The sequence below is a fragment of the Colletotrichum fructicola genome, assembly GCF_000319635.2.
Source record: "Colletotrichum fructicola Nara gc5 chromosome Unknown KSG_Nara_v1_contig03, whole genome shotgun sequence".
NCBI lineage: Eukaryota > Fungi > Ascomycota > Sordariomycetes > Glomerellales > Glomerellaceae > Colletotrichum > Colletotrichum fructicola.
In genome coordinates, this window is record NW_027094053.1 from 3797965 (window position 1) to 3811668 (window position 13704).

Sequence of the window (13704 nt, forward strand, 5' to 3'; positions counted from 1 at the left end):
AGAATTACTTGGTCGATTTGGGCCACGTCCTGATCCCGGTATCGGCATATATCCCAGTACAGGTATTGAAAAGTCTCTCTCAAGTTTTCGATGATTGGTGTCATGTCGTGATTGGCGAGCTTACGCTATGAGGATGGTATGTACTGTCACGGAAGTGCTGGGCGTGGCTCATATACGTAGGCCATCGTGACAAAGCTTACCGATACCTTAGCTGCACCGCACTCGGCGTCTGTGAAGTCTGGTAGCATGTGACAGCAGAGTAAGTTCCGCTCGGTGCAGGCGATGTTGCTACTCAAATGATGTCCAAACGAATGTGCCAAGGTTGAAGGTTTGTCAACGGGAGGGCGGGAGCTTCTCTGTCGAGCTCTGTATTAGCCGTGGCTAGCATAGTGAAAACGTTGTAAGCTCCGAAGACAACGATAGGTTGTGTGTGCGAACTTTCTTAATTGCCTACCACACATGCCCATTGACGTCAATTGGCGCTTTGGTGACTTTCATGGCGAATACCCGTGGCTCGTATTTTCACAAATAATATACGAGGGTCAATACCCAGGTGATATAGTTTCAACAAGCCAAAGATACCGGACTCGCAGCGTCGGCTAGACTTTGCCAGCATAAAGTCAACTGCGACGCCTAGGACATGCCAACCGGCACGTAGCATCTGCTTTCGACCAATTCACCACGCGATCGGCTGGCTGTTAATTTCGTTCAGTATCAAGGCTTGTAGTCAAGTTCTGAGTTCGGAGCTTGACACAGGCCTTACACATGCGTCACACCACCAGCTGATAATTCACAAGAGGTGCTGGTGTCGCGATAGCGTGATGTTCTGTGCTATTAAAAATGTGTTACACATGCCGGTCAACACTTGAACCTCGACAAATGCGTAAGACAGGACGCGCCGAGGTCATTGTGTCAGGAACTTCGAGGCATGGCATCAAGGTGATGAACGTATAAAATGAATTCACTCGAACCGCAGCTTCCCATTATAAGAAAGCCATGTGGTCCAGGCCGAAGCGTACGGAGCGTACATTGGTGAGGGGTCTTGGAAGGTTACTTTCAGCTGGAGGGCTGGTGGACCACTCAAGGCCATGGAAATGGCTCTTTTAGGTTGAAGAGGAAATCTTGTGCGCGTGGACAGCCCCTCGGATGGAAGATTCACCGGAAATGCTGAACAGGACGAGCCTGTAGGCTTGCATCGTAACCAAAGGTACTAGACACAAATTATCATTGATCCACAATGGCCCTGAAATCGTCAGGGTCTTGAGCGTCAGGGTCTTGAGCGTCAGGGTCTTGCGCAGTGCTTGCGACAATCTGGTCCTTTCGTCATGCCGATAACCTAACCCGAGGTTGAAGATAAATGGTTGGAGAAAGCATGCATCTTCGCTCTGAGGTGTCATACCTTCGTAGCGTCTTTACAGTGTCTTTCTTCCCTTTTGTACTTACGGTCTCCTTAGCTGCCTCTTATACTAAATCACCAGATCTAGTCCAGATTCAAGTCGAACATGCCTTCCACGTCGAACGTGCCTTCCATGTCGAACATGCCTTCCACTGTGGCCGACATAGCTCGCTCCGACCTCGACGCATCCCAAGCATGCGATGCTTCAATCACATACCTACAGTATGTGGCTTCCTATAACTGGATCAACAGCGAAGTGCCGACTATTGCGGTTCCAGGTGAGATGGTCGCATTACGCTCCAGCGAGAAGTAGTTCTCATCCCTTGACAGGCAGTCCACCTCGCTGGGTCCCACCTACCGTACCTCCGCGAATGACACCTGATACGGGGACTGTATACGTTGACCAAAACGCTGCGCGATGCCCAGATCATCCTTTAGAGCCCTTGTTTCGTGCCATTTGTGCTCACAAGCCTAGTTTCGAAGTAAGCGATGTTGATGTTGTAAGCGACAGAAACAACATCCGGAAGCTACTGCGTTTCGTACAAGCATCCTCGTCTGAAGGCTTCGAGATCAAGGCGGAGATTGCTGGTAAGAAGACGTTGTTATTCACACGCGTCGAGGAACAACCCACGGAGACCATCCGGACCTTCAAGGGCTTCGGTCACAACTTCGAAAGAACATACACGAAAGGGCTCACTGGAAGCACTGGACATCACAGAATAATATCTTATCATTTCGGCGGAATGAAGTTTCTTATGCGGCACGAGACGGACGGATACGTTGCTGATGGAATCGATCCAAGCACCGCTGAAAATCGATCGGATATCGACGATTTACCTGATCTTCTGGGTTCAATGTCTGTTTCACAGGCACGCAATCCAACAAACAGCCGGATAAATGTGGTCACCGAAGGTAACAAACCCAATGACGTGGAGTCGACTCTTGAAATCAAGACCAGAGCTGCCAGCACGGAGCTTGCAATGGAAGATGTCGTTCCTCAACTCTGGTTGTCACAGATTCCGCTCCTCGTGGTTGCCTACCATCGCCAGGACTATTTCCGAGACATCAACCTTCGTGACGTGAAGCAGGAGGTGCGCGATTGGGAGGCCACCAATTGAACAATACTGAGAAAACTCGCATGTCTCATCAGTCTGATCCGGCAGGTGGTGGAGAAAAATGGCAATCGGCGTGCGGTGGTGAGATACATCGGGGGGCCAGCAGTCCAGCTCATCAGCGATGTGCAGAGTCGAGCACTTCCAGAAGATCTTTACTCTCTATGGGATAATTGGGAACCGAGTCAAGACGGAGCCACGTATAATCGCAGCGAGTCACTCGACCTTGAGCCAACGAAGCCATCGCCCATGTTAACCACGAGACAGAGCGATCGCAACCCGGACGACAACTTAGCACGACGAGCGTTAGGCTCTCAGCCGTCCACAAGCATCGAAGACACGGCACCCTATTCCAACATCATTGAATGCGGGTTGCGCGGTTTGCGAAAGATCATTCGCTTTATGCCAACCTCCCTACCCGAGTATCACTCGCTGTGCGAAACTCTTCAATCCCGCAAGATCGACGTCCTTGGCGGACAAACTTTGCGCGACATCATGAGAGACATGAGACAGGGAAAAGAGGACTGGGATCCGGATGAACGACGCAGGATTGCGGGGATGAAGAATGTGGCACGCGACTCGGCGTTCCGGTTGCTATATGTGTTCGTTCTTGGGTTGCCTGAGTCGCGCGATCAGAATATGGCCTTCAACGCGGCCATGTTTGTGATCTCTCATCGCAGACTATTCGGTTACAAAACACGAAGGATGGTTCGGGAAGCGTTTCAGGAAAGGTTTTCAATGTCTTGCAAGCAGCGGCAAAGCCTGGATAAATTGCCCATCGGAGATGCCCCTCCCGTAGAAGCAATTGCAGACGCGGAGGAGGCGACAACAGAGGAAGAAGAGTTTGACTTTGATAGTGAATGTCGGAGTGGTGAAGGGATGGTACCGTATATGATGCACATGATTTATTTCTCAAGTTGGAACCTTCCTGGCGACGGCGATGAACCACCATTCGTGACTTTGAACGATGATGCCAGGTAGAAAAGACAGTCCGGCTGCTGGTGGTGGAGAAAAGCCCCGACGCACGGGTTGACCACCTGACGCGAAGTCGTCCAACGACCCACTGAGCGATGAGCCAAACCGTAATCTGATTGACTACGTTGACTCAATCATGGCCGGCGGTATTCGTCTCGATAGAGAGCCCAATCGGCGACCGAACAAGTCATCGCTGCATCGAGCCCATCGGACTTTCCCTTGATATAGACACAGAAATCTACCACCTTATGGTAGGTGGATCTGCCGGGTGTCGTGTACTTAGGAAGGATTTGCGCTGTTGTACTGCGTGTCGTTAGCAGTGCTGATGGCAGATCGTAAAGGGGGCGGGCTCACCAACTCTGCACGCGAAGCATTCAAAGTCGTCATCCTCTAGAGGGATGTCGAGCGGCTTTCCATGTACGACCGGATCGCGGGCAAACGTCTCGTCTCGGACCCAGTGAAACTGACAACTCGTCGAGGCTTCAAGTTCGGCCCGAACAGATGCTTCTGTCGCACGTGAAACAATTCCAATACCCATAGGCAGAGTCTCGATGGCGTCGAGGAGATGGCCGAGCGCAGGGGAGGGCGCTATTTCCCCGTCGAAGCTCCTATGGTTCATGGCATTTTGGATGGTGATTAAATTCGATTGCCTCCGAAGACTAGATCGTCGTTTCCGCTTCTTAGATGTCGACGATGTCTGTTCCAACATCGATGTTTGCTCCGATATTGAAGAGGCAATACTGCTGGCGTCAGATTGAGCCGTCTGCCGCGCTGCCTGAGAGGGATCTACACGCGGTCCCCTTGGAGTCTCGACATCCACTTCGGGAGCATCTTCACTCGGGGATAACCATGGCGCGTTCTTTCGAAGGGGTAGTTGAAGCAGTGCCGACTTCGCGAGGGTTCATGGTGTCCTGATCGAAAGGCGGCTGAATGGAGTTGAAGCTATGCTTGCGTTTGCTACTCCTCTCGTCGAGATCGGGCTGCCCTTGGAGAGTCGGCGGTAGTGTGGACAGCTAGTCGAGAATGATACCGCTCTCCAGCATTGGTGGGATGGCTGCTGATTGTCGTGTTCTTCGTTGTTGTCGCTGTTTGTGGTAGTTGGCATTGTCGTCGTTGTCGTTGCTTGTGGTGGAGAGGCTGTTGAGATGGAACTGGCGCAGCATTGTCCCGGTGACAACTCCGGGTTTAGCGTGTCTGGTGTGGCTGATGTGGCTGGTGTGGCTGCGCCGACATGCATGGCATTTACTAATGTAGCCAGCCAGGTGGCGCCCCACAAAACACGCGCCCTTGATGGCAGCACATGTAATCTGTGGCGGCACCTGCCCACAAGTGCCACAGGCGGCCTGTGTGGCCCAGGGCCCCCAGGGCCTTCTTCCAGCCTCCAGCCAGGCAGCCCACTTAGCTAGTTCACACACATCATCAGATCACTCACTAACACTCGTTTCGCCTGTGCCTCCATATAATCAATCCCTTGATGCAAGTAACACAGTTAGAGCGTCGTCCGAACGATACGATTCTCCATCGTCATTTCTATGCAGGCACGCACCACCAGTACCTGTGAATGAAGTAGAGCCCATCGGGCTCTCATTCAAAAGACCAGCCAAAAGAAGACAAGCCAATACCGGTTACCAGCGATGCGCCGCCAATCCCGGCCATCGGACTACTTGTTTCTCGTCTTTCTTTGCTTTGTGACACCGCCAGAACAGAACCTTAATCAAGAACTCCTCACGCGACTGCGAGTCAACCCTTTCCTGGTTGATGCCGAGATCGTCGAGGAGGAGTCCAATTGCATCAAGGTCTGGGATGGTTGGATGAAACAGCCAAAGGTAAGCAACTGGGATGCCAGCTCCTTTTTTCATCATAATTGCATCAATCGGTGGCTTGGATTTGTCGAAGAGCCGTATCCTTTATGTCGGCAGGTTCATGCAGAGACATGACTTTTGCATAAATTGATCAGCTAGCACAAATCTCGAACATTTCCGGCTTCTGGGCCTCGAAATGAGCTATATCAGGAGTGCGGTCATTTAGGCAGGGCTTTTCGAAAGACACAAAGTTATTTACTACTAAATTGATGAAAAAGGAGATGAAAACGTTAAAGACAGTTCTGCGCAATGCCGTCGCCGAGATATCCCTATTTGTTTTCCTTTACCTCAGAATGCAGAATCCAGCAGTAGGTCGATATCATCACTAGCCTCCGACATTTCATCGTCTCGACTAGAAGTTGTACTCCAGTCATTTCCATCTGTGGCCTGAGACTCGCGCTCTTCTTCTTCTTCTTCTTCTTCTTCTTCTTCTTCTCTGTCGTCGTCGTCGTCGTGGAATTCAGAGAAGTCGGATTCGGACTCGGATTCGTACTCAACTTGCTTCTCGCTGGAAGGTAGACGGAGAACGTTGTCGGTTGAGAATGTCTGGAGCGATCCATGTAGCGTTATGAAGCCGCGCACGTCTTTATCATGAACCACAAGCCTTTTGGTTCGGAAGCATCTGATATACTTCCATCGCGACGAGCGCAGCAGACTGCACAGCCGTGAGAAGAAGCCGTTTTGGTCACATGGATACGCTGACCAACTGATTGATAAATCCCGAATCTTATCAGCAGCATGGATGCAGGTGGCTAGACGCGTTGATAAAGCTTTTGGGAGCGGCGAAGTATCCAGAAGCAGGTCGATGACGGATAAGTCCCCAAATGCATTGAAGGGAATATTCTGCAGAGGATGTGTTCCGCCTTGGGGCACGCCTTCAGTCCACTTCAGGCTGGTGACCGGCACCTCTATCAATGGAAATATGCTCTCGAATAAGCCGTCATTAGGCTCGGCCGTCGATGCAGGTGTGTTGGCAGCTAATATCGCAGCTCTGGCGATGCAAGCAGCTCTTTCTCCGAGAGATGCAACTCGAGAATGATTGATTGGTTGAAACTTAACGGCGGTGAGGTTGGGTAATCTTTTGAGCAGAGCGAGTAGAGTTGTCTTGAGATCTGCCTCGAAATGTTGGCCTGTTGACGCTATGTCTATGCCCACATGATCTTTGAAATGCAGGACGTAGATTTTCTCGGTGCTCGGCAGCACAGATAACCAAGGATGAGCTTCGTGTACTTGTTCATTACTGAAAAGTGCACGAAAGCGGTCTCGCGATACCGTTTCGTCAAAGATGGTCTCTTTTACGAATGGTCGTATGCATTCGTCGTAGCATATTCGAGCAAGCTTTTCCAGGTCTTCTCTGAACATGGAAACCGAGATACAGCGAAACAACCTGGGTCTAGATAGATCGCGCAGCGTTGTACAGGCGAGGTGGACATTTCGAAGATCGTCCCAGGGAAGAAAGATGACGATAAGCTGGAGTACTTCGGGAGGCAGAATGAGGAGGCTCTGTACAAGAGACATTGTTATGATAAGATTGACGAGGGATTAGAAGTTCATTGGGGATGGTGTTTGTTCGAAGGGGAAGGATATCAGACGAGAGGGAGGGAAAGGTAGCAACATTTATCACACGGATCGGTTAAACTTTGCGACAGTTATCCACCATCTCTACCAAGCTGAGCCGTCGTTTTCAGGGGCCAGACTGACTGGAATGTCGTAGCCCAGACTACTTTGCTGTTCTTATGGCTGTGTGCCTAGAAATCGAACCGTTGATAAGCACACTCCTTAAAATTTGGGTCAAATCATATTGTCCGGAAGCTAGGAGTATGTACAAATCTGGCCACACAGGGCGAAGTCGCCTTATACTCACCCCATCCGTGTGACAGTTTCTGGTTACTAGGTCAGGAAATGAAGCAATCTCCGACAGAAAATGAACTCAGCTGAAGCCCATGAGACATGCAGCGAGGGATTTACCTAGCCAAATCTGTCGAAGAAATAGTGTCATGACCGGGCTAAAGGCGTTTATCTGAAAGCCGAACCATCTATATGCCATTGACCACGTTCGAAACGTTCAGGCACCCCCGGTCTTGAAAGGTATCACCCGACCAGCTACTCTAACTCGACAGGATCAACAATTGGGGTTTCGCGAGCTGTTTTTTTCTTCTTGCTGCGTACTTTTTTGAAGAGGGAGACATGTCCTTTGGTCAGCAGAAGAATCATCTGCCTCCTGCGATGATGAGTAAATACTGGTTCGTAGGAATACCGCATTTGGTGCCCGTTTCTTTTTCTCTACCAATCTACAAGACGAGTGAAGAACTAGAATATGCTGTCTGAGATGAGATCTCCTGTCAGCCTCTTTGAATTGCCGATCTCGCCTTTCTCAGCCTTGGGGCGTATCTTCTTTCGCTAGCTTCTTGACAAGCTTAGCTGTTGACGATAGCGAGTCCGGATGTCAAGCGATAATTCTCCTTTTCCAAATAGCCATTGATGAGTTTCATTACGATAGAATTGTCAGCCAAAGATTCTTTGGCTGACGCCCCCGAATTTGGGAGTCCTTCACACCCCAGTGATGGCACCAAACATGATGGGCAAGGCAGAGTCAACCCCTCTATGTGGTGCGATCTTGAGCCTCCCTCGCATTACCTCCACCTTCAGTCCGCGGAGACTTCGTGCTCGGCTCAGCACGATGCAGGATCTTCCAGTTGGCTGGATGTGAATCGCCATGGAACATGAGATGAACAGATATGAAATATTTCTGCCCTAGAGAAGTACTCCCAAGAGGTCGAAGTGGGATTCATCGTACCATTCGGCACTCCGGGTTCGCCGACACCGTATAGGCTCAACAGTTGCAGGTCTTCAACAATCCACCGTCAGCCTGGATTTTCGTGTTACAACAACCGGTTGATTCGTGCTTGCGGACACAGATAATTTGACGAAGACACCAAGTCCTGAAGGCATGACTGCGTGGGTGACCAGCTTCATTCAAGATGACTCGCATCGGATGCCACTGTATGGCCGTGGCGCAATAACATTGGCGGACGTTCGTCGCCTGAGGGCCGTCCGAGGGCTATCGTTACTCGTCTTGCAGGGTGACTCGATCCTGGTTCGATACCCACATGATAACGCAGCAGCCGGCTAGGATGATCACTATGCGCAGTGTGCAGCCTCTGCCTGATCAAAAAGGGGCTTGGACAGTGGTGTCGTTCGCGCAAGCGCTTATTTAATGAATTGAGGCGCGTTTCGGCCACGCCGACCATCTCACCACCGCGACTGTCTACCTCCTGCATCCATCTCCAGACTTTCCTTACCTCCGGCTTCTCTCCCAACATTCAGTCGGCATTTCTCTTGCCTGCCTTCTCGACAATTATTACGTTCAGGTAAGTAGGTGATTTTCTTTCATATCACCGTTAGTCCTTTCCGAACGTGGAAACCCCATTTCTACCTTCGTCACGGATCGGCGACACTCCCTTCAATGCCGATATCGACTCTGCGCGAACCCTCCGTCGCTCGCCTACCCTTCGACGCAACCATCGTGCTGCCACCGTGCTGCCACCGTGCTGCCAGACCTACTGTACCGCGTCAACAGGGTCTAGTACTCGCTAATCCTACTGCCGGTGAACATCCTCCACCCAGACAAGACGAGCCTTACCAAAAGCTAATGGGCCCATAGAAGCGAACCACCCAAAGCCACGCGCTGAACGAGAGATGGCAGATTTCAAGGCGAGCATGAAGAGCGATTGCACAGTTCAGATCTTTTCCGTTTTCCCAGATATTTGCCCCGAGTATTTCGAGAGGACAGCCACGAAGCTTCTTTACGATATCGACAAGATCAACGAGGAAATCCTGGGCGCTTCCTCGTATCCCAAGAAGGCCCGCTCAAAAAGTCTAAAGCGCAAACGAGAGTCTTCAGCAAAAGAGGATGACGTCTCCAAGGTACGGCAACTTTACGACTTCGCCAATCGTCCTCCGGAGACAGCACAAGCCTACATACAAGCCTACATTAGTATATCGTGAGTTCTTGTATCGTTCCCTCTGAAATCCTATCCGGTGGACCTGAATCGTGATATCCATACTGCTCGATCCTCAGGAACACTCAGTGCTAATGCCCGGTGCAGGAGGAGGGGGCTCTGCCAAGACTTCCCGTAAGCTACTGTCAAGAGCGTTGCCAAACTCCTAGAAGAGCACAATAATTGTCTGATGCAGGCATATCTCGCTTTGGATGAGATCAATTGCAACTGGAAAGTCGGCAAAACTAAAGCGGGCTTCGAGTTCAAAAAAAGCTGAACACAGCCTAATCTGCAGCTCAAACCGGAGAATCTAGATAGGACTATTTGCGACCCGCCAATTCCTGACAGGAATAGAGCCCTCGAGGAATTGCGAGCTGCTCGACAAGTTTGCGAAGCAGCACAGTCCAAGCGCAAGTTGGCAAAAGCCAAAGTTCTCGACGAAGAGAACAACTTCAAGCAAGCCCGGGAAGAAGGAAACATTGCTGAATGTGGCTGCTGCTTCGATGAATGTCCGCTGAACCGTATGGTTCACTGCAACGCCCCGGACTCTGAGCACGTGAGTGGATATCACACACCTCTTGTGAAGCTTGCAGTCCTAACTTTGCATTAGTATTTCTGCATCGGCTGCGCGCGAAAGTGCGCCGAGACGGCGATTGGACTCGCGAGATCCCACCTCAACTGTATGTCAATGGACGGCTGCAGCCATGTATTCTCTCATTCCCAGCGCGCGCTCTTTCTCGACGACAAGCTTCAAGCAGCGCTTGACCACATCGAATCTGAAGCAGCTCTACAGTCCCAAGGTTTTGAGAATCTCTCAGCATCCCGTTCTGTCCATATGCTGCCGACTGCCCTCCCATAGAGGAGGATAAAGAGTTCAGGTGCGTCAATCCTGGATGCGAGATCGTCAGCTGCCGCCCATGTAAACAAGAAACACATGTTCCTCGGACATGTGAGGAGGCTGCAGCCGAAAACGGAATATCAGAGCGGCGGAAGATCGAGGAAGCCATGTCTTCCGCCCTGATCCGCAAATGCAACAAATGTAGGTTTCCCAAGAGACGTGTCCGCGAGAACTGATTCCTTATCTATGCAGGTAAAACGCCTTTCATCAAAGAAATGGGCTGCAACAAAATGACTTGCACCAGACCAGGGTGAAGAAACGTGCAGTGCTATGTATGCTCCAAGTCCTGCGACTACAGTCACTTTGACGACTCTTCCAGGGGGGGAAAGAAGGGGAACTGCCCTCTCTTCGAGAAGACCGAGATTCGCCACGAGGAAGAAGTTCGGAAGGCGGAGGACGACGCCCGTCAGAAGATCATGGCAGCCAACCCCGAGTTGAACGAAGAGCACCTAAGGTTCAACACGTCTAAGCGTGTGCCGGGTAAGCAGGAGAAGACCCGAAAGTCAGCGCAATTGAGAGCGGCCCCGCGAGAAGCCTTGCGTTGAGGCCACGGAGGTGCTGGATGTAGAGAAGATATGCTAGCAATGCCGCCTAACCTGGCCTTGAAACCGAAACCACAACTGTTCCGGCCGATTCCGCTTGTCTAGCTTGCTCAGTAAGCTTGGATCAATCTTCCAACTGTTAAGAAAACCATCGTGCAAAACCCATCGCAGGCTCAGCCTGCCAAACAGCCCCGACTGGTTCGTCTGACTGAGCCAGTCCAGATGTGACCGGCACATCAACTGATGGCTGAGTAACCCGAAGAATGGGGGCTGCCTGGTGTTCGAATTCAACGCTGTGATGGGCAGAAGAACCGAAGGAAACGGGCTGGATTGCCCCGTCCTTGTTGCATGCCTACCTCCCACAGCGATGTAAGAAGATTGAGACTAGCGGTGCGAAATCCATGGTCGGCTTACTTACGAAGAGAAATGTAGTGGTTAGTGAGATTTTGAACTTGGTTGATTCTCCCGCCCCCGCCCCCCGCGATAACCTACGGCTGGCGATGTCACGGAAGGCATCTGTAATAATACTAGTCTTGTTGTCGGCCTGCTGTTATGTCAGAGCGACAGACAGGGTGGTTGCCAGCGAGTAAAGGCATAACTGCATTGATGGTTCGTTGATGAGGATCAGTGGCATGTTGACCAGATCCATCGAAATATGCTACACTACGGCGTACGTCTTGTTTCTGGATCTGACCCTAGCGGAGCTATCAAATTTAATGAATCGCCTTCGAGGCCTGAAACCCTCACGCGCTGATCAAAGACGGACACCCCCATTCGAGTGGATAGTGCTACTTGTGTTTTCGTACACGCGATTGAGTTCTACTTTGAGAGGACAAGCCATGCCTCCAGCACAACGTTGCTGTCTCTCTGCACGCAATGCGGCAAAACGAAGGCCAATTTCCGCAATGGTACAAATCCGGAACGGGCGGACAGATGGCCACAACTCGTTTCGGCTGAGGATTTCGAGGTAGTCAGCGACCCGACTTTGTGGCGTGCACAAACAAGGACGTAGCTCCTTATTCTTGCAGGGATGGCACTATTTGGCTTCCCCAGGATGAATTCTATGACATGTGTCGCAAGAGAGTTGAGGCCTCGAGAAGACCAGCTGGTTGCTGCGCAATATCTCGACCGAGTTCTGCATCTGGAACTGAAGGCTGTCTAGCATACTGCTGATCTTCCGCTCCAGCGCATCAATGGGCTCGTCAGCGCGCCATGACTCACAGGCCCAATAGAAATCTTTAAATACCTTTGATGTCGTCAGGAAACAAGGACAGAATGGCATGTTCTGACCATGAGGCTCCAAATCCCGGCGGCAGATGCTTCACCGCCTCAGCCGAGATAGACGGCCATTCATCCGAAGCCCCAAACAGAAATGTGGCCAGCAATAGTAATCCATGTTCCTCGGCATCAGAAGGATAGCAAGGTTCCCGTAGCCACCGGAAGATCCAAGGAGATAACGCGATGTTCCATCCGTATTTGTCGCTAGCTCGTGCGACTTGCGCAAGTAGGCTGGCTTATGCTAATGTTGTTGAGTGCCTCGGTGGCCTGGTAATGGAGCGCGGACAGTATGATGCCCATCGCGTCTGGGTCATCTTCTTCTAGCCGGATCTCTGGACGAACCTCTCGTTTCAGCGTATGGCCCTCGTTGAAATGTGGGCCAAAGAGGCACTCGAAGTATGGGGAAACAGCCATGAGTAGTTCGGAGTGGAACGAGGAATCAGTGAGTCGGTCGCGTGCCATTCGATGGGAACAACAAGACAACATCAGCATGCCGGTGCAGCTCCGAGGCGGGGCTTTCGTCCGCGCATCGCTCTTTGTCGTGGCCTTCCGACATTATCGAGGTGGTTTGCCGAGGGAAATCTGACGCTACCGTTGAAGCCGATCCTGCAATGGGATATATCAAACGTCGGATTGCAAAAGTAAATAGCAGCGCCGTCGCGTCATTCTCTTTTCTTAAGTACAAAACCTGTGCGGGGGTGTCTGTTTGGTGGCGCTGGCACTATGTGGATTTGTGGTGGGCCCTGGCACCTGTGCACCCCCGGCTAGGGTGCGACTGTGCATTCGGTGCTGATTAGCGAGCCAAAGGTAGCTTTCGGTGAGATCAGCCCGAGTCCAATGCCCATTTTGTGACTTCGAGACTTGATTCATCGCCGCCTTTCGCGGACCTTTGGCGGCTGGCGATGTCGCGGAAGGCCTCTGTGACAACACTAGTTGCCGACCTGCGCTACCTTCCGCACCACGTGGCTGAATCTGATTGAAGTGGTGACACCATGCAAAATACCTTTCATCTCAGCGTGCTGGGCCTATGTATGTACGCCAGCATCGAGAATGGTCTGTGTTTTCTTCAAATTGATGTTACATACAGTAGGGGCTGGCCTTTTGGCTTGTTGAATGTTGATTCTGCTGCTGAATGACCACGTTTGTGCTAGCCGTAGCTTTCGGCGAGTCTAGTGCGATAGACGCTAATGGCCATTTCGTGACATTTACCACTCGGCTACTGTACATGACTGAAGCCTTTTCTCCCTTTATGCCTGGCAGCCGGAAGTGGCTCTCGATTTCGGTTGTAGCTACGCGATCAGTGGTGGCTAAGCATAGCCCCCTCAGAAGCGTTGATCGGATGACATTTCTTGAAAGCCACTTCAGGGCAATATGCGCACTTCTGGCAGCCAGCTTTGGCCCCCGTTGGTTGACACAGCTAGAAAGGTCCTCGGAGGAACGCAGCTAATTGGTCGGGCACGCTCCTCTGGGATCGCGCGCGGGCCAGGTTGGCCATGAGAGCGATGGGGCATCTAGGCATCCCAGCGGTAAAGCCATGCGGCATTACTGGTGCTCCGCACGTGCGGCCCTCCCCCTCAGAAAACCCTCCGCCTGGTGTCCTTGCAAGCAGGGATCGTCTGGGTATCTCAGGTGTGCAACCT

The 13704-nt window shown here is 51.5% G+C and overlaps 3 protein-coding genes across 3 annotated transcripts; 2 read left to right on the forward strand and 1 right to left on the reverse strand.

Annotated features, from left to right (window-relative positions):
• Positions 1–1502: 1502 nt before the first annotated feature.
• On the forward strand, positions 1503–2514 carry CGGC5_v005871 (uncharacterized protein; the record flags this gene model as incomplete). The annotated part of the gene is made up of 2 exons (XM_066151560.1): positions 1503–1618; positions 1872–2514. 2 exons carry the CDS (start codon positions 1503–1505, stop codon positions 2512–2514), a joined length of 759 nt encoding a protein of 252 aa, XP_066009138.1.
• A 1207-nt stretch (positions 2515–3721) lies between these two features.
• Positions 3722–4314, reverse strand: CGGC5_v005872 (uncharacterized protein; the record flags this gene model as incomplete). The annotated part of the gene is made up of 3 exons (XM_032028467.2): positions 3763–3786; positions 3842–4223; positions 4274–4314. The coding sequence occupies 3 exons, from the start codon at positions 4312–4314 to the stop codon at positions 3763–3765; spliced, it is 447 nt and encodes a 148-aa protein (XP_031875258.2).
• Positions 4315–5117: 803 nt separating this feature from the next.
• On the forward strand, positions 5118–5674 carry CGGC5_v005873 (uncharacterized protein; the record flags this gene model as incomplete). Its single annotated transcript, XM_032028466.2, has 2 exons — positions 5118–5309; positions 5564–5674. 2 exons carry the CDS (start codon positions 5118–5120, stop codon positions 5672–5674), a joined length of 303 nt encoding a protein of 100 aa, XP_031875260.2.
• Between the last annotated feature and the right edge of the window lie 8030 nt (positions 5675–13704).